Consider the following 23,994-nt stretch of genomic DNA (forward strand, 5'->3'; position numbering starts at 1 on the left):
CACCATCGTCACCATCACCATCGACCTCCACCTCAAAATCCTCCGCTCAAACACGATTCATCTCAACTTCATCACCCTCCACCTCAACAGTTAAACCGGGTGCCGCCATCCTCGACACCTCCTCGGTACTAACAGGGCTGAAACTAATATATAAAACCGAGGGGGTGGCCGGCTGGTTCAGAGGCGTCGGCCCTCGCTTCCTCTGGACCAGCATCCAGAGCGGTACCATGCTGGTGCTCTACCAGTACTTCCTCAAGCAGCTCGAGTCATACCAGCAGCTCCGCGAGCTCCGAAGTACCTCGATATGAATTGAACTACCACCTACCAACCACACACAACCGCAGTATAATATTCCAACTGCATACACAATGTCCACTCGATGTTCCCACGGGCGAGAAATGGGCTCTGGCGCTGGCGTTAAGGGGGAGGGGGGAAAATGGACGGCCATTTAGAAGGAAAATACATAGATCTAAGGCCTGGGTTTTGTTATTTTTTTTGCATCTGGCCTATATATTTTTTTTGAAAGAAGACCTGCTTGTACGATACACCTAATCCACGTCTCATGAAGAGTCAATCAACCCTTTGTCCTCCCTGCGCGCCCATCTTTGTCGCGCCCGTCTTTCTTTATGCCGGGGGCGGCTGTTGTCGTCCCAATCGGGAACTAGTGACGCGCTAAACGCAAAAAGCCGACCGCAAAAATGTAAACAACAAAAAAGAAACCCCGTCGTGTTATTATTATTATTTTATTCAACCACCAACCACCCGCCACCCCGTCCGCCCTGCTTTCGCCAGATACACGCGCGCGCACACACATATATATAGCTCTCGCAGCGCCAGAACCACTCTAGACCGAGTCGCATATCCCTCGCGATCCAGTCGGTACCAACATCTCTGCACCATGTCGGCTGCTTTACCCTACCTGCGCGCGCTCCGCAAGAGCGACCTCGTTTCTCTGGCCGAGCTGTCGGACATGAAGGAGTGCGTATCCCTTGACCGTCGGCGTATGAGGGGAGCTGGCGTTTACCCTGTGAGGCCGTTCTGATGCTGACTTGGCTGTAGTTTCGCGGACATGAAGAAGACCGAGCTCGAAGCTGCGCTGGACACCCATCTGTCGCAGAACAAGAACCGTCTCGCCAGCGAGTCTAAACTGAGCGATTACTACGAGAGACTGGCCCGGCCGCCGCGTGGATCGCCGATAAAGAAGGAGCCAAAGGTCGAGGTGACTTCGTTCGACGGCTCCAGCTCGGTCAAGCGCTCGACGCGTAGACGGTCCGTCAAGCCAAAGGAAGAAGTCGAAGCAACGTGCGTGTTTTACCCTACCCTGGAAACGGCGTCGAACACCTAGCTCGGTAGATTAGATACTAACAGACTGTAGGGACGAGTCGGATGAATCTTCGTCCAAGTCTTCTCCTGCACCCGAGCCGGCTCCGGTTGCCACTCAGACCCCCTCGCGTCCAGCCATCAAGTTCCCTTCCCTACCACCCTCTCCGGCAGTGGTAACGGACGCGATTGACAGACAGACCACCAGAGTCCGCAAGTCTGTATCCGAAGCATGGGACCAGTCTGGCATGACCGAGCGGACGCACAGTCTGCGTTCGTTGCTCAGCAGCACCTCAACCATCCAGATCTTGATCCTTATTCTTGAGCTGTCCAGCGTAATAAATGCCATCATGCCCTGGAGGAAGTTCACTTTCCCTGCCATCGAGGTCCTGAATACCTCTGCCTGCACCCACAATATACCAGACCTGTTCAACACTTTCCAGCCGGCCTTCTGGTCTCCCCTGTTGCTCTGGACTACCACCAGTGTTGTCCTGCCGTCTATCATCGCGTATTTCTTCGACATCAACCTTAAGATGAGCCAGTCTACCTCTTCCACCACACGTCGATCCGCAGCTGCGGCTGCGGCTCAGGACAAGGGAAAGGTCTGCGGAGATCCCTTGGTGTTCAACGTGGCAAAAGCCTTGATTGCCTCCATCGTGTACGGGAGCGGGTTCAACTTCTGGAACATGTTCAGCCAGACTTCTGTTTTGAAAGTTGTCAGTGCTGTTCCATGGGGATTGCAGGGCCTACTCACCGGCTCTGCCATCTGTACTCTAGGAAGTCTGTACGAAGCCATCTTGAGAAAGTAGGAAACAGACTGTTTTCCCCCACTTCTCCTGGCTCGAAGTTGAATGCATCCCCGGAATCGATTGGGTTTCTGGTCAAATCAGGGCTGCTAGCTCGCCCTTGACAGTCGCTAGATACGTCGGTGCATCTATACACTTCTTCGAATCGTCTTCCATCCCCCCCTCTTCCCATCTTCCCCGTTCCCCTTGATTCACGGCGTCTTCACATGCTCTGCTGGTTCTGGTTGCTTTGCGTTATCGCTTTTTTCTTGTCTTCGTTGGAAACGGGTTAAATCGGTTCTCTGCTTTTCTCTCCTGATGTCTGTCTCCCTTGCCCCGCCCTATCTATTTGATGCTGGTCCTTGCCGAATAGACGGGGAAACCGGCTTGAGTATTATATATATAATCCCGCATCCGCCTCCCCTTTGGTGTACCTTCTCCCCTCTTCCCTACCGTACCTTACTGCCCTCTTCTATTTCTCTATGTCCTCCCCTGTCTTACCTTACCCTATAGGTCGGTTTAAGTATTGACTGCGTTTTGATTATTGGTTTGGCTCGGTGATTAGCCCCCTTTCATCTCTAGGACTCTGACTCAATGCTACTTACTCATGTCTTGTCCTGTCCTCTGAATATAGCTTGCGGGGAAGATATTGATTTTGACGGCCACGATAACTTCCTATGATATTTGTTCCTCGACGAAACGGTTATGATGCAAAACAGTTAAGTACCCCTTTTCAAAGTAAGTAGTGTTTATTATAATACATGAAAAAATCTATTCGTTTCCGCTCTTTTATATATCTAGTTGTACAGTACGCGCTGTTTTACACCGTCGACCGAGTCTCCATCTAGATAGATACGCACAGCACTCCCTCCAGTTACGCTCTTCACCAAAACGGCATATAGCGAAGGTATGTATCTGGGGCCAAAAATAAAGATTTGATAGTTGGCAACGGCCTCGGATCGTTATTCCTGTTTACTCCTTAGAGGCCTTCGATTGGATGGCTTCTAGTTCCTTTGAGACGGCCTCCTGCAGCTTATCCTTGCTGGATGTGGACTCTGACTGGGAGGGTTCCGGGACAACAGCAGGTGCAACCTCAGACGATTCCGAAGACGCCTTCTGCTCAGCCTGTTTCTCCGAAACAATGTGTTCGTCTAATTGCGCATCAACTTCTTCGTCGTCGAGTTCGTTTCCGTAGATGTCGGGATGTTGTCTAAAGCAATCTTGCATGGCCCTAGATAGCACCAATTAGCACTTATCCTACTATGTGAGTCGCGACAGTGAATACGTACTTGAATTTGTCAATGCAGTCCATTCCCTTGGGTTCCTCCTGGGAGTACACAAAGCATGAGAATGCGGCCCGGAAGTCCTCTCCACAAGGCCCATGGGCCATGCCACCTAAGCAAGGGCAGTCCCAGTTGATCTCACCGGTTTCTGGGTTGAACGCCGCCTCTTGGCCTTCCTCGCCCTCCTGCTCAGTACCACCCGCGGCGGGAACAGGCGGTTGCTCACCCCCAGAAATAGGAGCGCCAGTCTCGGCAGCGGCACCTATCGAAGGCTCCTCAGGCGATGTCGTCTTAACTTCCGAAGTGACAGGAGCCGGCCGTGCTTTAGGCTTGGTCTTTTTCGCCGCCTCTAGAGACTCAATTGTTTGCGAAACAGCTGTATCTTGCGTCTTATATTGGGATCCGGGAGCAATCTCGACTACCATTGCCATCAATGTCAGCCAATCCACTGATTGATATTTTATCTAACGCCTGCCAGGCATGGACTTACGGGGAGGTTCTTCGGCAAATATGGGGCTTGTGTTGTAGTAGTAAACAGCACCGGCAGCAAGACCCCATCTCACAACCGTACTTCTCCATCCCTGCTTCTTCTGTACTGGCGACGATGCATCGCTAATCCATCTTCGGCTTTGCGCAAATCGTAGTTGTTGTGTAGCTGGTGTACCACGGAGCAGTGTCCGAGACGCGGATCGGAACATGATGAAGAGAGGAGAGGGAAACGGAAGGAAATTGATCTAACAGGTCGGAGAATAAGAAATCAAATATAAAATAAACTCATTGAATTGAGAGCGAGTTGGGGACTCGGCTTAGAGTGCTTTTGACACCGTCGTCTTCGTCTCGTCGTCTTCAAGATTGTTAATCAAGAGCGAGCGAAAATTGGTGATTATGTAAGATTATCGGATAAACATATGCCGAAGATCCCGGTCCCCTTTAGGCAATATCAAACCGCCCGCGCCTCAGAGGCATCCATTAGATATTGAAGAGATGTTACAAAGACAAACACACTTGAGATACCCGATTTTTGATATTCATTTGGCCGCGAGGTTGAGGGATTGGTTTAAATAAGATGGAATGGCATCCTGCTCGGTTTTTTGAGGACTTGCTTCCGCCGGCCCCATTTGCCCTGCTAATTCTAAACCAACCTGTCAATCATAACGCCTTGAGACTACTAAAAAGTCATGGTACGGTGAGATGCTGGTACCTCCCAGCTCACCTAATATCTCCGGGCGTAGTGCAGAGATTCCCCTAGGTGAAAGCTAATTGGATTTGATAGCATGTTTTATCATCTGCGCGGATGGTGGGGCGAACCGGTATTATCATGTCATGAGAAGGCTTGGTTTGGAGAAAACTGAGGTATGGATTGCTCAAGTTATCAAAATACATGTTATCTCCATATGATATGTGTATTTTTCTCTTTGGCGGGTATCGTATGTGCCATATCTAACTGCTCGAACAGCTTCCCAATGCTATCGTTGGAGATCTTGATTCTATTCACCCGGATGTTCGAAAACACTACCAGAGCATGAAAGTACCTATTATTGAGAACCCAGACCAATATTCAACGGATTTTATGAAATGTCTTAGCTATCTTGCAGATAACTGCAGTGATATTGTCAATGCCACCGGCCAGCATAGCGATAATGATTTTGGCAGCTACTCTAATAATTCATCCAAAGCCTTAGATGTTGTCGTATTTGGCGGATTAGGTGGGCGTGTTGACCAAGGATTTGCCCAAATCCACCACCTATTCTGTACTACTACATCTGCTTCGGAACAGATCAGACGGCCAAATGGTGAATTATATCTCATCTCCGAGGAGAGCATTTCCTTTTTTCTACGCCCGGGGAACAACGTAATACGGACCTTTGGCGGCTCGTATTTTGGGAAAGTGAAAGAAGCCAGCTCTGGGTTAAGTGGTCGTCAAACAACTAATGCAGACCAGCAAGCCTACTTCTCGGAAAATATAGGAATTATCCCCATCGGAGGTCCGTCGATAATATCCACACAGGGCCTCGAATGGGATGTGAGTGGTTGGAAAACAGAATTCGGTGGTAATCTAAGTACGAGCAACCATATCAGAGCGGACTTGGTCAAGGTCGAAACCTCAGCCCCGGTACTCTTTACCGTGGAGCTAGCACCGAGCTTGAAACTAGATGTATTGAGCTTCCCTAGATGAAATTATGCTCTCAAGGATTCTAAACGCTTCTATTGCGGGTCGAGGGTTTAGTCGACCCGGCAATCTCTGTACCTTCTGCTCTTGATACATACGCAGTGTTGAGCCCCCTGCGCCATTGATGTACCAGGGCATCTTTCTAGGTAATTTGCCTTTGATGCTCAGACCCCTTCATTCGAGGATTCCCGTCCAATCTCGATTGCTTTTACCATGTTGGATGAGGCTCTATATCCCTACGGATAGTTCAAAATAGACGTTTTGTTGACATACCCTTTCAAACCGCGGAAAGAACCTTACAACCTCCAACGGTCCTTCTTGCTTTAGACTCCAACCTACGGACGAGAATCCGCAGGTGAAGGCTGACCCAGCGCATGATGTCAACGATATCGCATCATCTATTGGTGCTTGGTTTCTATAGCTATAACCACCCTCACTTATGTCATTGGATTCCTCGAAATCGGAGAGCCAAAATGGATTCAGTACCCTTCACAAGATCCCTGCTATATCTTCCTTATGAGTTATACTTAGAGATAGGATCGTTTGTATGTTTCTATTGCGCTCTTTATCCTTGATTGATAGACTAACCATAAAACAGATCCATTTTCGCTCTGACCTAGTCTCTCTCTGTCTAACTTGCCGGTCTTTAAATTCAATGACAGTGCCCATCCTTTACAGAAATATTAACCTTTATATTCCACCTGAAGACGAACCCGGGAAATATTTGGATACTAAGGAGCCCCCATGGTTAAACTGCTTTCGAAGTATAGCTCGTAATAAATCGGGACAGGCTGAATGGGTCAGGACGATTGCGGTAAGGGGCGCTCGCCGAAATTCCTACGAGACCTTCCCGAGAGTTGGCGCAAAAGAATCAACCGTACCGGATGTGGCTCGATTGAACTCGGAACGCATTCAATTACACAAATTATTGTCGACCCTATTCACTAAGATGAAGAAATTGCAGAGTTTCTGGTGAGATTTACACCTGGCAGGGTATGACCCTATTCCATTCTCCACCACGCTAATAGAAGGGTTTATTCTTATCTCCCAAAGTTGGACGGCCGATTGCCTATACCCAACCAAAGAGGTCTTCAAGCTCCAGGAGAATGTCAAAGTTTTCATTTATCTCTATCCCAGGGCTCTTCAAAATGCCCGAAAAGATAAGGTCTTATCAGATGCGTACCCTGAGATACGTCACGCGTCCTTTAAGTGTTTGAAAGAGCTATCAATTTTTGACATCCCCTATCTTCGAACCCTAAACCACATATCGAAAATCCTAGTGGAAGTACGAGGGACGATTAGAGTCCTCAGGCTTGGGCTGATCAAAGAGGGTGATCGTTTTAGGGCTCTGCCCCAGATGTATAAGACCTCTTCCGCCTATTCTCAAGACCTCCTTCTTACAGTAACAAAGGGTCTCTCAAAATTCTCAAAAACTGATGGCTTTGTTCGCCTACATACCCTGGAAATCCTATTTTGCAATCACCTAGTTATCCAGGCATGGGCTCAAATCTTTGATTTCACTGCTATCAAGAGCTTTTCCCTCATCCATTCATTTCACTTCGGTGTACATTATCCTTCTCCTTGGACTTACTTGCAGTCGAGGCGTGTTACCCTGAAAAGGCTTAAAACCAATATCTACGTGACAGGGGCTGTTGGTTATCTCCAGTCCTTTAACTCTCTTGAGGAGCTTTATCTCATAGGTAGCCCGGAATACCTGGATTTTGGAGCTCTCCGCTTCCACTTTTCGAATCTTAGAGCATTTTTGTGTCTGGAATATGTAACTCACCTTCGGTTCTTCGTCAGAAACATTCACTTACTGATTGCAGGATGCCCCAAGTTAGAGGAGCTGGGAATTCCCTTGCCCAGAAAAATCCAGGTACATTTGTCACTGTCCAATTATTCCTTTAAGTCTTTATCATGTGCATGCTTACGTTTAGTTTACTACATTTAGAGTACAGTATGGAGCGTACTGGCTCATGCCCCTGCTTTAAGGTGCCTCTACTTTATAAAATATAACACTGGACGGATAGGTTCTCTCCAAGCCCTGGACCCGTTCATTTTCGAGTTTTTTGGTTACTTCGAATTACACCCTTCTCCTCTCATTTACCGACTGGAGATGCTTAGCTGCCACAAGACTCTCTGGCGCTTAAGTTCGCTAGCTTCTGCACCCGTTCAAAGGAGAACACACGAGGAGATATGGAATGACATAGATCGCTGGTGTGGATACGAGCCATTTAATACCAGAGAAAGAGCGAATACCAGACCGGAACCCCTACGTTTCGGCAATTTCGGGCCAGGTTTGGATCGAGTGGCTATTCGAGTACGCTGGGAAGATTACTTGGAAGACGAAATGATTTCAACCATCAGAAATTATCTTCTGCCAGAATAGGTAGATTGGCTCATGCCATTATTACTAAAATCGTTCACAAGTATTATTATTATTAGTCTCGCTGCTAGGCATACCTGCTTGTATAGCAGAAAGTAACAATTGTTTCGGGAATGCCCTTGTCCGGTTTGTGTGTTTCATAGGTTTTCTATAGAAAGGTTCTCTAGTAGACCATGGCTCAGGTAAAGTGGCTTTCCTAGAACTTATTTTGAGGGGGGATGTTTGCAATTAGAAGCCAAATGATATGACATCAAAGGCCAGGGACTGCAAGTCGATAAAAGAACGCACAAAAAAATATAACATCTGTTATTTCTTGTCGTTGCTGCCAGTTGTAGCGCATTCATAGCATATCTCTGAGCCACCTTTGATATAGTTATTAGCAGGAACCAAGTTTACACCGTAAACGGCAGTGAAAGCTGCTTAGTCTGCATCGAGCAGCCAATTCCGCACTCTTGTTGTCATGTCAACCACTGTAGCCACCTATCGCCACATGCTTCGAATGTTGGTAGTCGACCATTCGGGCGGTTTCGAATCGTTTCCCGGCCATGAATGCATGGAGAGGCAAGTAGATAGCGATGTTGACGGGACCCGGGCTCGATTGATGGAGTATCATCAAAGTGAAATGGAGATAAGTCATGTAAACTCGGCGATCGTTTGGGAAAGCGTTTCAAGTCCTAAAGATGAGCATATTGAACGCAAGGCCATTCCAGGCCAAGCGCACAGCGAGGAAATTAGCACATTGATATCCAAAAATTTCGACTGCCGTATATTTTTTATTTTCTTTTTTTGATTGGAGGTATGGGATTTTTGATTTGCTTAGTGTAGGATGGTGCCATGGTTGTAAATCACTATTCGTACCAGTCAACGTCGCTCAGTTGTAATTTACGAGCACGGAATCCACTCCGGGCCGATTTATCATTTCTTGAATCGCGGTGCGATGACGTTCGCTTGTCGGAACCTTTGAGTGAGCCTTTAGCATTGGTGTTCGTTCGTAGAATAAAGTGATGGGTTGGGGAACTGTTGCTATCACCATCATTGCTATCATTGTCGTCACCAAGATCGTAATTTAGAACCAGATTTTTTATTCGTTGTTGCTCCTCGCGCTCTGCTTGTTGCTGGGTCTTCATTGCAACAGCAAAACTGGAGTCCGAAGGGAGGTCGATAGTGCGTGTCTTAACACTCAAAGTTAGCAACATAACTTGGGGAACGTTCATGTAGAATTTCAGCATACCTGCTGGCGGTTTCCACGCTTGGTCATAAGGGAGAATGGCATCGTGCTGGAAGGTGTCGGGGATGGTTCTTTCGTCTCTTCAACTTGGGCAGGTTCGCGGAGGTTTGCACGTCTCATGGGTAGGGGGACGTCGAACATAGTTTTGCGCTCGAATTTTCGGGATTCTACACTTTCAGATACCATCTTCTCGAAGGCTCTGTCAAATTCAGCTTCAGCTTCAGGATCACGCTCTTCCTCTTGACGGGATACAAAGATCTGCTCTTCTTCTGACTCGGATTCGTTCTCATCATCTGGCTCGTTAGCGGTAACCTATAAAGCAGGGGTTAGCTTGACGGTAATGAACCAAGGTTCGAGAAGGGCATACCTCTGCCTCATCGGTAGAGACCTCTTCGATATCAGGAGCTCCATCATCTTCAATATCTTCATCAGACGATGAGCTCTCTGCCTCATCTTCTGGTTCTGGGGCTTTGTCAGTCTCTTGCACTTGGTAGTTCTGTGCAACCGCCTCCGCAAACAGTTTAGTAGCTTCTGTAAAGTCGGCAGCAAACTTCCACTGTGGTCGAGTCAAGGCAAATGTGTCTTGAATGACAAAATCAACATCCATAGGTATAGGATCCTTGGTATGTAGATAGTACTAGAATTCCACTAATTAGTGTGGCATCTCACCATTTGGCCGGCCGAGCTCTTGGGTATGTACCTGGAAAAATGTTAAGAAAAAGTCAAGTTTCTTCTTCGCACTTCCTCGGTCGAAACAAACACCGCAGGTATCTAGTATGGTGCACACCAGACGAATCCGGAAATAATCATCCGGCATATCAAGCGGGTTTATTTTTCCCGGAGACGGTGTTCCTCCCTCTGATTCCACGCATCAGCAAAGTATAAAGGGCACTTATAATCTAGTAGGGCCTTGACCAGCTTACCATGTCCATAAGTAACAATACGGTAGAGGGTATCGAAGATCACTGGCGAGTCAACCATCTTGTAATTATAGAGTTCTCCCAAATACTTGACCTCCGAAATTCGTGACTGGTTGAATTTGAAATCGTTGTTCTCTAGACCGATGGTGATTCTCTCGAGAACATTGTCGATAACACCAATCACAAAGGACTGGTGGTAGCGATATAGTGCGCTGATGATGATTGCAAGGAGATGAATATTTCCGTACTTGATTTTTCCTGGTTTGCTGAATATACGCTCGAGGATGTTGACAACCTGAGACCAAGTTAGTATCCTTGAAGAAATAGAATGATGGATAAAGGTAGCAACTTGCCTCGGGTTCCTCCCAGTGTAACTTGCGAATAGCCTTTAAAATCTTAGTGTAGTTCCGCTTGTTCATATCTAGATATATCAGCTTTCGAATATACAGTTCCATTGGCGTACGCTCCTTTTGCTGAATGGCTGGTCTCGGTGGAGGGTCGACGTAGTACATGGCATTTTCAATGATCATTCGTTCCTGTTGTCCAAGGTGCTGGGCAGATTTCTTTCGTCCAAGTGTTTCTAAGAACGATGCCATTCGGGGAGCTGTCTCGGGGTTTCTGAGGAGATACCGGCCGCAGTTTTCCAACAAATTTCCGATGATCTCGATGTTCATACGAGAAAATTCGTCTAGGCTGACTTTGAAGCAATGGAATATAACGTGTTCGGGAACAACGCCGAATTTAGTGAGCTCAGCCAGGTATCTGATATTGCTTGTACGAACTTGACCCAGAAATTCTTTTTGCTTGCGGCGTTGAAGGCTGCGGAATTCGTCATCCAGATACGTGATTAGGCCCTGAGGCACATCAGGAAGATACTGGCCTAGAGTAGCAACAAGGCGAGCGTAGAGGGGTAAGAGATCGGAACGGCCCTTCGGCACTTCTTGAACAGCTTTGATAAGTCGGTTTCGAGAGGCCTTCGAGTTCAAGAAACAAAAATCCAGAGCTAATTGATCAACAGCTTCCTTGTTGGCCAACTCAGGAAGTTTAGAAAGTAGTGCATCGACTTGAGCTCCAACGGACTTGTTGGCAATAGTGGTAGCGGACTCTTCTGTTTCCCGCACACCGGAATCAGCTGCTTGTGAATCTGGCTTGCTGGTGCCTTCAAGGGCTGCAGTTCCATTTTGTCCTTCCGGATCAGCCTTCACTTTAGACTGGTCGTCTCCGTCGCCTTTCTTCTTTTTTCCATCTTCCAGGAGCACGGCGGGGACCTTTCCCTTGAAATCCGCTAGATTCTCGTAGAAGCGCCTCTCTTCCTCGTCTTCCCAAATACCAGCCCCTTCACCTTGACCACGCAGGTATTCGCCAGTCTTTACAAGGCCTATGCTGCCACTCATTGAGCCATCAGACGCATCTTTTTCAGCCAAGTCAGGCATTTCGACGCCCAAAATCTCGCATAGCGATTGGGTATTGGACACCAACTTCTCGTGTGCCTTTGTTTGTTTCTCGAAATTAGATTGTCGATCCTCGAGGATCTCGCCGCTTTTCACGTATGCCTCTGCATTTCGGCGACTCTGGTTTGCAAGAGCCTTTTGATCCCGACTAACATGCTTTTTCACATCTTCAAGGTATCTGTTTAACACATTTTTAAACCGCGTTTGGAGTTTCTCAGAGACTAGAGGGTCATCGAGTTGAGCTGTGTTTGTACCGGCTTCATCCCCGGACGTACCACCCTGTGCTTCCTTGGAGGTATCTGTAGTGGTTCCATTCGTCTCTACCGTCTTTCTTCCCTCCTCGAGTGTCTTAATTCCCAATATATCCCAGCTATACGTTCTAGCGAATAGTAGAGCCAAGGGCAAATTGACGTGTTCTCGATCATAGCCAAGCAAGTCTTTTAACACTTCAAGGGGAAACGGTTCTTCATCCCTGTCCTGGTTCGGTTTCGCAGACTGGCGAGGCTTAGAGCTTCCATCAGCACTCTTCCCACCCAAAGTTGGCACTGAGTCCTTGCACTTTGGCATAGAGTCATCTGGTCTCTCCACATCGTCTAAACTCCGAAGCAGCCCAACAAGCCAAAATTCTGTTACCACACGGAGGAGGACCCTGTGCCGGGATAGGCGTTCCTTTTCTTCCCTTTCACGGACCTCTGGCGTCCAGGCTTTGAGCTGTGCTTTATCTGGTGAGGTAAGACCGCGGCCCAAGTTCCAGGCCAGTCGTTTGGTAAACTCATCCGGGCCAAAACGCTGGTGGATTGCGCTGGCAATTTCCACACCAGCGGCGATTTCTCCTGGCGTCTTGAGCTTGCAGAGACCCTCATAAAAAGCCGATATGATTTCTGAGAGGTATTTATGGAGCGAAAGCGAGCGAACATCGGTTATAAAAGTAGGAAGGCCTGCAGCAGTGATTCCTGTGCGAAGTCGTTTGATAAAGGCCGTATTCTTCTTCAGCGAAGAATCTAGAGATTTGCTAACTTCAAAGACATCTGTAATAGCCCAGCATCGAATTTCAAGTTAGCACCTATCGTTGGTATAAGAGTGGCCCTCCAAACTTAGAATATGACGATATGACGATACCTGTCTCTCCCGCCCAAACGAGCGCGTTTAGATCTCGGAGCTCTCCTGTCACGATACGTTAGCTATGATCTCGTAATAATGCCTGCCAGATACGGCGAAACGCCGTCAAGATTCAGCGTACTCTTTCTTGCGCGCTCCATGGTCTCCGCCCACAGATGCTTAGATCCGGCCCTGATAATGGTACGACGAGGTTCCCCGGCTCTTCAAAGATACGTGGAAGGAAACGAAACGCGAGAGTTATGTGCCACATTAGGCAAAAAGGTCGGAGCGAACAGCAAGCTGAGAGAGAAGAGATAGGCAATTCCAGAGTCCAGAGAGTGAGTAAGTGGAATGGAACCTGTCGGTGGTCCAGAATAACTAATAGTTAGTTACTTTGGCGGCAACACTTTTTGGGTGAGGTCACCAACTGGACACACAAATTAGTTACGATATCCAGCACTTTTTCCACAGGCTGACAACCCACACATAACTATATTAATTTATACAGCCCTACCAGAGGGTGAATACGCATTAGTTCTACCACTGTCGAGATTGAAAATATTAACCAAATTCCTCATTGTTAAGTATTTTTCGCTTCTATTTCTGCTACAGTGACTTTATTAGTCATCATATACGTATCTTAGTCAGCGAATTAAGCTTAGTCAGTTATCATCTTAGTCAGCTTTTATCTTAGTCAGCTACCGCATGCGATGACGTTGATCGAAAAACAACAACAATCAATCTGTTGAGATTGTGAAGTGATAGATGGTCGTGGTAACTACTGGTCTAGCTTCGCGGTGGAAAGCCAACCAGCTTTTCTATGGACTTCCAAATCCTCAAGATGACACTTTGGTCTCTGTTGCGATACCTGCTAAAAGACTACCTAGTTATATTAAAGGAGAGACACGACGACCTACCCGATACCATAAATACGCCCAGGATGTTTGTTCTCTGCGAGTAAGTTTTAGTAGCTTGCTATAGGGAGGTGGAGGTGGAGGCTCTGATAGCATGGAAGACGTGTTGTTAGACGTATTATTGTTTATAGATGTTGGAATATAATGCGAAGTGGAATCAACCACTGGCTGCTTTAACAGCCCTATGAAGAGCACTAAAGCGGCCATGCTACCCCCTCAGGCCCAAAAGGGCGAAAAGCAACGACATCGAAGTTTTGTTTATCTTCATCATTAAATCATCATGCCAGGATCATTATCGGCAGCAGTAGGAATACATGATGCATAAGCTGCCAAAATTTCAACGGTTAACTAGTTGCGTCAGCGATTCATGTGCCAAGTTATATCCTCCAGTCCAGCCTTGTGCTAGGACAGTATTACCCCATACTGTCTGGAATATATTTATTCTAGGTGCTATAACTACATGCAGCGATCCTCCACCACGGTGCGCCCTCCACGTCTTTTGCTCTTACACTTGAGTCTGATCTGCTTCACTATAATCGGGCTGTCACCGTGAGCAGTACCGAAAGGTATGGATGTATTACTGATCCAGACGACCCAGATGTGAAGTAACCAAAAATATTGCTTCATGGGAGGCCTATGCTAAGTTGATGATAAAATATAGGCGAAATCTCGGCTTTCCTGCCTGGTTTCTAGGAACAGTTAATTCCAATTCCTATGAGTTTATCCTGGTGGTGGCCAGATACATTTCTCCCCCAAGCAGTCGCTATGCAACAAAATATTAAAAATCTTCTTATAGCAAAGCTAAGACGCGTGTTTCGACAAAGTGCTCTAACCAGCTATTGGTGTAGAATAGTCAAGCTCGACGACTTGACGCTGTACTCTGCATGTCATGATATCACCTCGTGGCCGTGCACAAATGGTGACGCCCAAAGTCTCCATAACTAAGTTACTTTACTTCTATGCATTGACAGCAAACACTAATCCGGTTTCCGCTGGCTTGAAAAATCTGCATGTACGTACCTTTTCGGAGCAGAAGAATGAAGGTCGGAACAGTTAAGGTTGCCGTTTTATCCCCCCCTGAGCATAACAATTAGCTATATAGTCGTAGTCGGCGGCGTGTCCCAAAAGGCCCTGGCGATAGCGAGATCTGCCGCCAATAATATCTTCATTGGGAGCATGCTTCAATTTTTGAAGGGTGGTGCAGCCGGCGTTGTTCGTAGCGAGACAAGCAGAAGTCAAGCAAATTCCCTGCAAGTACTTGTACCAGTACCTGGGCCCTGCAATCAATGGGTGCTGGAACAGGTTATTCCCGCAGATTCCTGTGCTACTGCGAGCCCGAATATGATCTCATAATTGGGGAAAAGCGAAAAGCTCTAGACTTTTCGTCCGACATGCCACAGCTATATAAGAGCTCGGGCTCACTTGTCGACCTCCTGATGTCGTGTGCTCATTAAATCTGAATTCCAGAGCATTGAATCAAGCCCACAATCATCGACTCGCTAGACATCACCCCAACCATGATCACCGAAGAGCAAGCGAACCAACTCTACCACGAGCCCAAGATAGGCAGCTTTGAAGCTCCAAATGTCCACGACCATAACACCGGCCAAACCTCGTCAGCTGTCTCATCCACCGAATCAAGTCCACAGCTCCGTCAAGGCGAGTGGAAGCCACAGCATAAATCTCGCCAGTATAGCTTCGATGCACAGGAGCAAAAACACAAGCTCCAGAGCAGATTGACCGGTCTAGTGAAGGGGAAAGAAACGGGCTTCACAGAACGAGAGGGCCATTGAATATATACCTTGTGGCTTTTGTGAGAAAGGAACAAGGCGGGGCCTTTCCGTTGCATCATCTCCGATCGACTTCCACATTGATTTTCAGCGTTTGATCACAACTATCGCTTTCTATCGTTTTTTGAGAGGAAAAGGGCCCTTCAAAAATGCAATTAGGCAGGAATAACTTATCCAAAATTCGTTGAATTAGATACGAAATTTTTACTTGGTAGAATTAAATCGAAGTAAACCAAACGTAATTTTACATGTCAAATGAAGAAAGGCCATAAATCACAAAATAAATAGGTATCTGAAAAAGTAATCAAGAAAGATGAAGATATCTAAGTAACCCAGGGAAAAAATCCGGTGACCGTCGGGATACGCCATAGATAACTGCGGCTGCAATAGCAGCAGTAGATAGAGACTTGAGTCCAATGAGCGACTCCTCTCGGACACGACCAAGGCGGGTGTAGGTCCTGCCTTTGACAGAGTCGTCTCCCTTCATATCAAAGTCGGTCCAGTCGATTCTTGACAAGAGCTTCTGATAGTCCAGTACGTTACCGGACCAGTTGTTAGTAATCAAGCCTTCTTCGTTCTTATACCAGCTGGTACAGTTTGGATGGGCAAAGGATGATTTGGCCAGTTCCTTTTGCAGGGATTCGTTGAATGCATTAATGCGGTCAACCTTGGGTGTGATGGTGAGAGTACGGCCACGTTGCTTGGACCGAAGAACGGTGGTCAACATACTCAAGATATATCGTGTCTGTGCCTCGACCATAAGAATAATTGAGCTGTGGCCTAGATTGGTGTTGGGCCCGTACAGCATGGCAAAGTTCGGTAGGGACTCGATGGTGATACCGTACAAGCCGCGAGCACCGTTTTTCCAAATATCAGAGATTGATCTCCCGTTCTCACCATACACCTTTATAGGGTGCATGAATTCAACTGTACGGAAACCAGTGGCGAGTATTATCAGGTCGAACTGTTGTTCGGCGCCATCGACCACAATCCCATATTCAGATATTCGATCAATATGGCCGGTTTCAAGGCTGACGTTATCCCGCGCTAGAGCAGGGAAGTAGTCATCACTGGTGATGATACGTTTGCAGCCAGGGGGGTAGTTTGGAGTCAGTTTCTCCCAAAGCTCCGGCTTGTTTGCTAGCTGTCGCTTCATCATGGCCACGCTGATTTTCTTCAGGTAACCAGATACCTGAGATTCAGGCTTGAGGATGGAAGCAAACAGGCTTTCACGAACATCCATTATAAGGGCACGGAACTTAGATAGGACACCAGGTATGTATCTAAACATGAATCTTATGGGCAGAGTCATGCATATATCGTGGCGAGGCGCAACCCAGTTCGGGGTGCGCTGGAAGACAGTCAGGTGTGATACTTCTGGCGCAATTTCCGGTATGATTTGGGCAGCCGTAGCGCCTATAATAATACATAGTAAACTAAGCCAATGCCAGGGGTAACTACCAGAATAATGAAAGACTCACCATTTCCAATGATGCCCACCTTCTTGCCCTTGATGTTGTAACTCCAGTCCCATCGGGCTGAGTGCATGAGCTTGCCCTTGAAGTCATCGATGCCAGGGATTGAAGGATAATGCGGGTAGTTTAGCTGACCAACGGCGGAGAGGAGGAAATCTGACGAGATGGTATATCGTTCCCCGAATTCAGAGTCTTTAGCGCCTTCAACGTGTACTGTGGTCTTCCACTTCTTCTCGTCTTCGTTCCAACGGCACTCTTCTACCATAGAGCTGAAGCGTATATATCTGTGTAGGCCGTACTTGTCTCCGACATCATTCAGGTAGTTCTGTCACGCATATCCGATTAACAATTGATGTATAGATGCTTAAGTGGAACAGTGGACCGTACCAATATCTCTTCCTGCGAGGGATATAACCTGGTCCAGTCGGGGTTCTGCGCAAACGAGAAACTGTAGAGATGCGAGAAGACTAGAAAACAATCAGCATAAAACGAACAACCTGGCAAGAGGCAGAGAGCCATACCGTCACAGCAGCATCCAGGATACTTATTGTCCTTCCACGTTCCGCCCAGTCCAGCGCTTTTCTCCAGTATAACGAAATTGCGGATGTTGTTCTTGAGCAAGCTGATGGCCATGCACATCCCTGAAAGACACGTTAGCGAATCCCCTATGGCCGAAGCAGCACCAGAGAAGGCCTCTTACCAGAGATTCCGCCGCCAATGATCACTATCCCGGCGTCTGTGAAGCCCCTGTTGCCCGTGGGCGCCTGCCATACTGCTTTTGAAGCCATCTCGATGCTGATCCTGTGCTATAACTATTCTGCGGCCAACAACCTCATCTAACAAGCCCACCGTCACCCCATATATATAGCAATCATCGCTGCTCGGCCGACATTTCGGATGCTCTTAGTTCTTCGTCCCCATCGCATCCCCAGAAATCCAGATCGCAAGTTGTGGACCGACTCCATGTGCAAGCCGAGGTTGCGCATCCCGCTGAAGATCGGCGCAACTTTCTGTCCGCGCCCATCGCGAGCTCGACATCTCGATCGCCCGTCTTCGCCGTGGCGTCACTCTGGCATGTCATCGCAGCAGTGAAAGAAACCGATAAAAGGAGCTGTCGTGTGGCTGAACCGCCCCCTTGCGGCTGTAGCTGTCGTCGCTGTCGTTAAGCCGTTAGCTGTTAATAACCAGGGGTGGAGGCGCTTAACTAGCCAGGGGCTGGGGCTGAGGTGGGATGCGAGGGAGAGCAGCACTGCTTATATAGATCCAGATGGCTCCTTGAGAGAGGCCTCTACCAGTATACAAACACAGTGGAAGACCAGGAGCCGAAGGAGATATCGCCGTCAGTCGCATCCAAATACCGAGCACTGCTTGATCACCGCCGCAATGGCTACGTACACCGTCCAGCAGGGCGACTACATGTGGAAGATCGCCAACGACCACGGCATCGCCCTCGACGCCCTCATCGCAGCCAACCCGCAGGTCGCAGATCCCGCCGTCATCCAGGTCGGCCAGGTCCTTAACCTGCCTGGCGCTGCGGGCGGAACTCCTGCTGCTGCTGGTGATGCTGCTGCTGCTGCCGCTTCCGCCCCTCCACCGCCCGCTGCATCCGCTGAGCCCGCCGAGGCATCGCGGGGGGTGGTCAACGTTGCCTCCGCCGTGCCACCTTTCCAGGGAGGAAGACAAGGGCTGAGGACCGTGGGATACTTCACAAACTGGGTGAGTCTGTTCTCTGTGTCTGTCTTCTCGTTTGCTTGGTTGATATGTGCTCTAACGCTTCTGTGCTGTGTAGGGCATCTACGGACGCAACTATCAGCCTGCGGATATCCCAGCAAGCCACCTCACCCACATTCTCTGTACGTATTAGCTGGTATCTCTTCAGTAGAACCTGCTAATAGATCTCTTAAGACTCCTTTGCGAATGTGCGTCCAGAGACAGGCGAAGTGTGAGTGATACTCTGCCGAGTGTTCATCATAGATTACACTGCTCATACGTGGCTATAGCTATCTCTCAGACACCTACTCAGACCTCGAGAAACACTACCCCGAAGATTCCTGGAATGATACCGGAAACAACGTCTACGGATGTATCAAGCAGCTCTTCCTCCTCAAGAAACAAAATCGTCATTTCCACACTCTCCTCTCCATCGGCGGCTGGACGTATTCCTCCAACTTCGCTGCTCCAGCATCCACACCTCAGGGCCGTGAGACTTTTGCCCGCTCTGCTGTTAAACTGGTAGCCAACCTGGGCTTCGACGGCATAGACATTGACTGGGAGTATCCCAAGGATGACACTGAGGCGTATAACTTCGTTCTCCTCCTCGAAGCCGTGAGATACGAACTAGACAAGTTCTCCGCTGAAGTTGTCCAGCGTCCAGACGGCGGTAGGCTGCTGTTGACCGTTGCTGCACCGTGCGGAGCATCCAACTATGCAGTGCTCCGCATGGCGGATATGGATCGATACCTTGACTTCTGGAACATGATGTGCTACGATTTCGCAGGTGCCTGGGACAGCAACGCAGGACACCAGGCAAACCTTTACCCGTCCGTAGATAACCCTGCCTCCACGACATTCTCCATTGATGCTGCTCTCCGTGCATACATGGCCGGAGGCGTTCACCCGTCAAAGATCATTTGTGGCCTACCTCTGTACGGCCGGGCGTTTGAACAGACAGATGGGCCCGGGAAACCGTTCCAGGGCGTTGGTGAAGGATCCTGGGAGAATGGTATATGGGATTATCATGCTCTCCCCAAAGACGGGGCTGAGGAATACAATGACGAGAACCTAGGTGCTAGTTGGAGTTATTCTGGTAGTGATAGAAAGATGATAAGTTACGATACGCCGCTGATCACCAGAAAGAAGGTGGACTATATCAGAGGCGTTGGGCTAGGTGGAGCAATGTGGTGGGAACTAAGTGGTGACCATCCCGTTGACCATGAACGGAGTTTGATTAAGACGGTAGTGGAGGGATTCGGAGGCACTGGTGCGTTGGAGATGCGAGAGAATAACTTGAACTACCCAACGAGTGAGTACGACAACTTGAGAAGCGGTTTCCCATGAGCATGGGCGCAAAAACGATACAAGGGGGTTAGGTTCCCATAGGTAAATAGATATGCATAATGAACTGGATTGAATAACCTAACACAAAAAGCCTAACAGCTCCGAGATACACAAATAAGCATATAGGAGTGGGTTAAAATGTAGGTATTGGTAATCGCATATTTTGCACAGGGCCTTGACACTTACATTTGGCGGTGTTGGTAGGAGGGGGACGAGGGAGGGGACATGTAGGAAGATAAGTTCATTAACAATGTTGTTTTTTGTTTTTTGTTTTTTTGTTTTTTAAACAGGGTTATGTTTCTGCATGGCAGAGAAAAAAGGGGGGAGAAAACATCAACTTCAAGGGTGGATCTGGGTATGTATTCATTGGCATCAAAAGGGCTAGGTGAGAATGGTGGCAAGTGCCGGCGGGAATGTCTAATATATCTAGGGGGTGTTTTGGGGGCATCCAGGATAAAAAAAAAAAAGAAAAAGAAACCAGACAAAGGAAATTCGAAAATCAATTAAACATAATACAATCGGGAAGGCATATGAAGGGGGAAGAGTATCAGGACGTTATTGCTCATACGTCATCTTCCACGCATAGAGCAGAGTAAAGAATCCTCCACACTGCTATGCTGATGCAACCCGTAGGTGCAAATGGGTGATATTTTTGAAGTTTTTAGTTGGCGTTGTTGAAGAGAGGATAACTGGAGGTAATTGCTGTAACAGTAAAAACTCATCCTTGGGTTGAAATCCAGTGTAGACACTTTTTATGGGGTCTTGGGCCGTTTCCAGAAGTATTGCTAGACAAAGTTAGAAATATGTTGATTAAAGAATGTGGCATTGAGTGTACTACCTTGTGCTGTTTCCGACAGTTCCGTAGTCCTGGTTTTCGTAGTTCGTTGACAACAGCTTGCTTTCTCATCTCGTCTGTATCGAGATCAGGGGTATAGTAATACTCGCATTCCAATTGTTTTCCCGCAGCATCTTTGCCTTTGCGGTTAACAGTCCCAATGCATCTGGTATCCTCAATGATGGATCTGATATAAGCATTGGAGACCTTGGGCTTCTTCGACGAGCCAGTACCTACAAGGTCAGAAGGAAGATTACTGACTATAGTTGAGAATGGTGTTGAAGAGAGTCGGGAGAAGGCTAGCTGGTTTATAATGTGATTTTGAATTGCAGAGCGGGATGCGTCCGTCGACTCCTTTGTAGATGATGATTCCCGAGCTGAAGCGCTGCGTTTGAGCGGTTTCTGGTGGGGAGAAGCTGTGGGGGTATCTCTGGCATTGACAGCTGCCATACGTGGAAGGATATTCTCTCCATAGGGGCCGAAAGAAAAAACGATCGGATCATTCTCTTCATCATGTTCGGATAGCTCGTCAGATTTTGCTAGACTACTAGAAATTGAATTTCTAGCATTGGCATCACTCGAAATGGAGGCACGCTCAGTGCTTTGGGAGGTAGACTTGGGCTCGGTAGTGGATTTTTTAGGTCGTACGGGAGAGGGTTCGTCCTCATAGACAACAACAGCATTGGGTACAGAACGGCTGGATGTCAAGGGATCGGCAGAACCGAGTGCTTGAACGGCAGGAGAGGGAGAGACAGGAGACAGTAGTCTTTCCCGGGACTTGAGAGGGCTTTCCGAATAACCGTGACGAGAACGGGAGTCTGCGTTTCGAATAGGAGACGATTCGTCCCATGTATGTTCTGAATTTGAATCCTTTCGTTCGGGACGCGGCCATTGAACGAGGACACGCGAGTCCTGAACATCAATCATCACGTCTGCATCCCTGATGTCAGAAGTAAACGTCTTTCCTTTGGCCAATTCATAAGTTTTCCCCTGACAGTGCAGTTTGATGCCGTTCCAGCCCATGCATAGAATCTCGATCTTATCCCTATCAAATGGGTGGCTTGCTGGCTTGAAGTAGGCCTTGACATGGACTCTCGAGATGAGACGGTTAGGGGAGAGTTGATATGAGCAGGAAGCACTCGATCTCCCCATAGTAATGGGCTCGCCATCCTCCTCGAGCATTACACATGGGACGTCTGACAGAGGGGCGCGCTCCGAGGTGACCGACTGAGTACGTTGAAGAGCAGGAGGGATACGCGAGGGAGACGAGCTTAGAATTGCAGTTGACGAGGTTGGGACGGGGGTTGGGTACGTCGAGAACGAGTCCTCGCCCTTGAGAACCCTCCGCTTTGCTGGTCGAGGGAGTGGCGGAGACGAACATGGCTCAAACGGCGGCAACAACGCAGCACGCTTCACACCCGCAGCAGACTGCCCCTGGGGAACCTTTCTCGGAGGAGACGAGTCCATGCTGACAGGAAGAACGGGGACAACGCCCACCAGCGGCAAAACTGGCTCTGAATACCCTTCACTGGCGTGAATCGTTCATAAGAATTTTAGACACTCTCTCTTGTTCATGGGGTGGAGACAAAAAGACGATATCAAGTATTTTGTTTATTACATAAATACTAGACACGGCGGCAGCGAGAGAAGCGAGATGGAGAGAGAGGGCAGAGCAGAGAAATTATTTGAAATTCTGCGGTGGCCGGTGGTCAGAACAGAGCCGCCTCGAGGTCGCGAGACCAGAAAAGGAGTAAAAAGAATTGTGTGGGAAAAGATCACGGTCAGGGTCCCCGGAGGATGCCTGTCATTAAACGTATACACGGTGGAGGCGACGCGTTTGGTGGCTGGACGGACGAACCGTGACGGTAATACCGCGCGAAAGACGAAGTGAAACACCACCTCGACGTCAGGCTGCAGAACAGCGCCCTCCAACAACGCAACCCACGCAGCAATGCCCGTCAGCGAGATATCTCCAGGCGGTGTTCTGCTCGCACTTTGAGCGGCCTTGAAACTTCGACGTTGAAGTCGAGACGCGCTTAAACCGTAAAGAAAGGCACGTGAATTGCTTATGTAAACAGTTCACGGCTTATGTAAGTGACACGAACCATGCAACTTTCACGTGATCATGATCTTATCTTATCTCGAAATCCGCGATGAGCCAAGAACTTGCCCCACTTGCCTGTTTCTTATTTCAACCTCACGCAAGGGAAACGAATAACACAACAATCCGGCCCTCTACCATGCGATGCAGAGCTCTCAAAGATTGCTAGTTGCATAAGAAGAACACGCATCTGAACGGCATCGAACCGTGCACTGGCTGAGTTTGTTGATGTCAATCGGAGCCTTGGTCAGTGAGTCTTTTGAGTTTGTACTACTGCAGCCCGTTTTGAAATCCAACAGGAATACAAGGCTGGGTCGAATCAGCCCAGGTCTATATCCCTGGCCTCAGTGACATGGCGTTCCAGAGATATAAATAACTTGGGAACATAGGGCGTATTTCTATATGAACTCGACAGGAGAGATTAAAACAGAAAACAGGAAAGGTGGGTGTTCGCCACTATTCGATATTTGACCTAGTTAAGTGACATTACTTTGGTTTGGTAGTTTGGACCGCGTTAGTCACTAATCTTAGCTATCTAACGGGTCTTTTGACGCTGGACTACTCCCTCAAGAAGTCGGGGTCAAAGTACCCCCTCGTAGCCTTGTTTACGGATAGCCTACCTTTTGAAGGCCTCAATATTCTAAAGGCTAGGGGTATACCTACGCGACATATATCCTTCCTTCAGCCCACGGTACATAAAGACTATGGCAATGATGTTCGTTTTTACAACTGCTGGAGCAAGTTGGCGTCTTTCTCACTTGTTGAGTACGATCGCGTTGTGCAATTGGATAGCGACATGCTAGTACTCCAAAATATGGACGAATTAATGGAACTTGAACTAGATGATGCTGCCTTAAAAGGCCGGGGCCAAAGAGTGTTTGCTGCATGTCATGCTTGCACCTGTAACCCGTTAAATATACCACATTATCCGAGTGACTGGTACGTTGATGGCCCTTTGGACTGGCTATTTGCTTATCTCATTCCACCAGGCTCCCGAAGAACTGTGCTTATAGCAGCCAGCATAATAACCCCGATCAAGCACAAGTCCAAGGCCCTCTCACAGGGAGAAGGGGATCAATGCTAAACGGAGGTCTTCTGGTACTTAATCCCTCGGAGGAGATATATAATGCCATCCTCTGTCAGCTTGAGGACCCTACGGCAACCATGCGATACGCTTTTTG

At 48.1% G+C, this 23,994-nt stretch overlaps 11 protein-coding genes across 13 annotated transcripts; 6 read left to right on the forward strand and 5 right to left on the reverse strand.

Moving 5' to 3' along the window:
* Positions 1-649: 649 nt before the first annotated feature.
* TERG_03611 (uncharacterized protein) lies at positions 650-2,129 on the forward strand (the record flags this gene model as incomplete). The annotated part of the gene is made up of 3 exons (XM_003236520.2): positions 650-978; positions 1,060-1,302; positions 1,376-2,129. The coding sequence occupies exons 1-3, from the start codon at positions 899-901 to the stop codon at positions 2,127-2,129; spliced, it is 1,077 nt and encodes a 358-aa protein (XP_003236568.1). The 5' UTR covers positions 650-898.
* Positions 2,130-3,077: 948 nt separating this feature from the next.
* On the reverse strand, positions 3,078-4,086 carry TERG_03612 (uncharacterized protein; the record flags this gene model as incomplete). Of its 3 annotated transcripts, XM_003236521.1 has the most annotated exons (3): positions 3,078-3,336; positions 3,395-3,806; positions 3,879-4,086. In XM_003236521.1, 3 exons carry the CDS (start codon positions 4,084-4,086, stop codon positions 3,078-3,080), a joined length of 879 nt encoding a protein of 292 aa, XP_003236569.1. The 3 variants fall into 3 exon arrangements, with proteins under 3 accessions (XP_003236569.1, XP_047605994.1, XP_047605995.1); XM_047749601.1 differs by lacking the exon at positions 3,879-4,086 and having other exon boundaries at positions 3,395-3,819; XM_047749602.1 differs by lacking the exon at positions 3,078-3,336 and having other exon boundaries at positions 3,358-3,806.
* Positions 4,087-4,910: 824 nt separating this feature from the next.
* TERG_03613 (uncharacterized protein) lies at positions 4,911-5,564 on the forward strand (the record flags this gene model as incomplete). The annotated part of the gene is made up of 1 exon (XM_003236522.2): positions 4,911-5,564. One exon carries the CDS (start codon positions 4,911-4,913, stop codon positions 5,562-5,564), a length of 654 nt encoding a protein of 217 aa, XP_003236570.2.
* Positions 5,565-6,361: 797 nt separating this feature from the next.
* TERG_03614 (uncharacterized protein) lies at positions 6,362-7,679 on the forward strand. Its single transcript, XM_047748127.1, has one exon. The coding sequence runs from the start codon at positions 6,916-6,918 to the stop codon at positions 7,507-7,509; it is 594 nt and encodes a 197-aa protein (XP_047604103.1). The 5' UTR covers positions 6,362-6,915; the 3' UTR covers positions 7,510-7,679.
* Positions 7,680-8,792: 1,113 nt separating this feature from the next.
* On the reverse strand, positions 8,793-9,779 carry TERG_12025 (uncharacterized protein; the record flags this gene model as incomplete). The annotated part of the gene is made up of 3 exons (XM_047751048.1): positions 8,793-9,116; positions 9,176-9,484; positions 9,540-9,779. The coding sequence occupies 3 exons, from the start codon at positions 9,777-9,779 to the stop codon at positions 8,793-8,795; spliced, it is 873 nt and encodes a 290-aa protein (XP_047605996.1).
* A 221-nt stretch (positions 9,780-10,000) lies between these two features.
* TERG_12026 (uncharacterized protein) lies at positions 10,001-12,802 on the reverse strand (the record flags this gene model as incomplete). The annotated part of the gene is made up of 5 exons (XM_047751049.1): positions 10,001-10,387; positions 10,442-10,478; positions 10,540-12,571; positions 12,663-12,707; positions 12,784-12,802. 5 exons carry the CDS (start codon positions 12,800-12,802, stop codon positions 10,001-10,003), a joined length of 2,520 nt encoding a protein of 839 aa, XP_047605997.1.
* Positions 12,803-15,072: 2,270 nt separating this feature from the next.
* TERG_12027 (uncharacterized protein) lies at positions 15,073-15,348 on the forward strand (the record flags this gene model as incomplete). Its single annotated transcript, XM_047751050.1, has 1 exon — positions 15,073-15,348. The coding sequence occupies one exon, from the start codon at positions 15,073-15,075 to the stop codon at positions 15,346-15,348; it is 276 nt and encodes a 91-aa protein (XP_047605998.1).
* A 301-nt stretch (positions 15,349-15,649) lies between these two features.
* On the reverse strand, positions 15,650-17,608 carry TERG_03617 (uncharacterized protein; the record flags this gene model as incomplete). Its single annotated transcript, XM_003236526.1, has 5 exons — positions 15,650-16,761; positions 16,827-17,145; positions 17,208-17,287; positions 17,342-17,461; positions 17,521-17,608. 5 exons carry the CDS (start codon positions 17,606-17,608, stop codon positions 15,650-15,652), a joined length of 1,719 nt encoding a protein of 572 aa, XP_003236574.1.
* A 428-nt stretch (positions 17,609-18,036) lies between these two features.
* Positions 18,037-20,295, forward strand: TERG_03618 (uncharacterized protein). The gene is made up of 4 exons (XM_003236527.2): positions 18,037-18,536; positions 18,610-18,673; positions 18,726-18,762; positions 18,821-20,295. The coding sequence occupies exons 1-4, from the start codon at positions 18,204-18,206 to the stop codon at positions 19,875-19,877; spliced, it is 1,491 nt and encodes a 496-aa protein (XP_003236575.1). The 5' UTR covers positions 18,037-18,203; the 3' UTR covers positions 19,878-20,295.
* A 49-nt stretch (positions 20,296-20,344) lies between these two features.
* TERG_03619 (uncharacterized protein) lies at positions 20,345-22,421 on the reverse strand. Its single transcript, XM_003236528.2, has 2 exons — positions 20,716-22,421; positions 20,345-20,662 (listed from the first exon to the last, which is right to left on the reverse strand). Exons 1-2 carry the CDS (start codon positions 22,177-22,179, stop codon positions 20,630-20,632), a joined length of 1,497 nt encoding a protein of 498 aa, XP_003236576.1. The 5' UTR covers positions 22,180-22,421; the 3' UTR covers positions 20,345-20,629.
* A 794-nt stretch (positions 22,422-23,215) lies between these two features.
* On the forward strand, positions 23,216-23,897 carry TERG_03620 (uncharacterized protein; the record flags this gene model as incomplete). The annotated part of the gene is made up of 2 exons (XM_003236529.1): positions 23,216-23,255; positions 23,317-23,897. 2 exons carry the CDS (start codon positions 23,216-23,218, stop codon positions 23,895-23,897), a joined length of 621 nt encoding a protein of 206 aa, XP_003236577.1.
* Positions 23,898-23,994: the final 97 nt, after the last annotated feature.

The sequence above is a fragment of the Trichophyton rubrum genome (genome assembly GCF_000151425.1).
Source record: "Trichophyton rubrum CBS 118892 genomic scaffold supercont2.3, whole genome shotgun sequence".
Lineage (NCBI taxonomy): Eukaryota > Fungi > Ascomycota > Eurotiomycetes > Onygenales > Arthrodermataceae > Trichophyton > Trichophyton rubrum.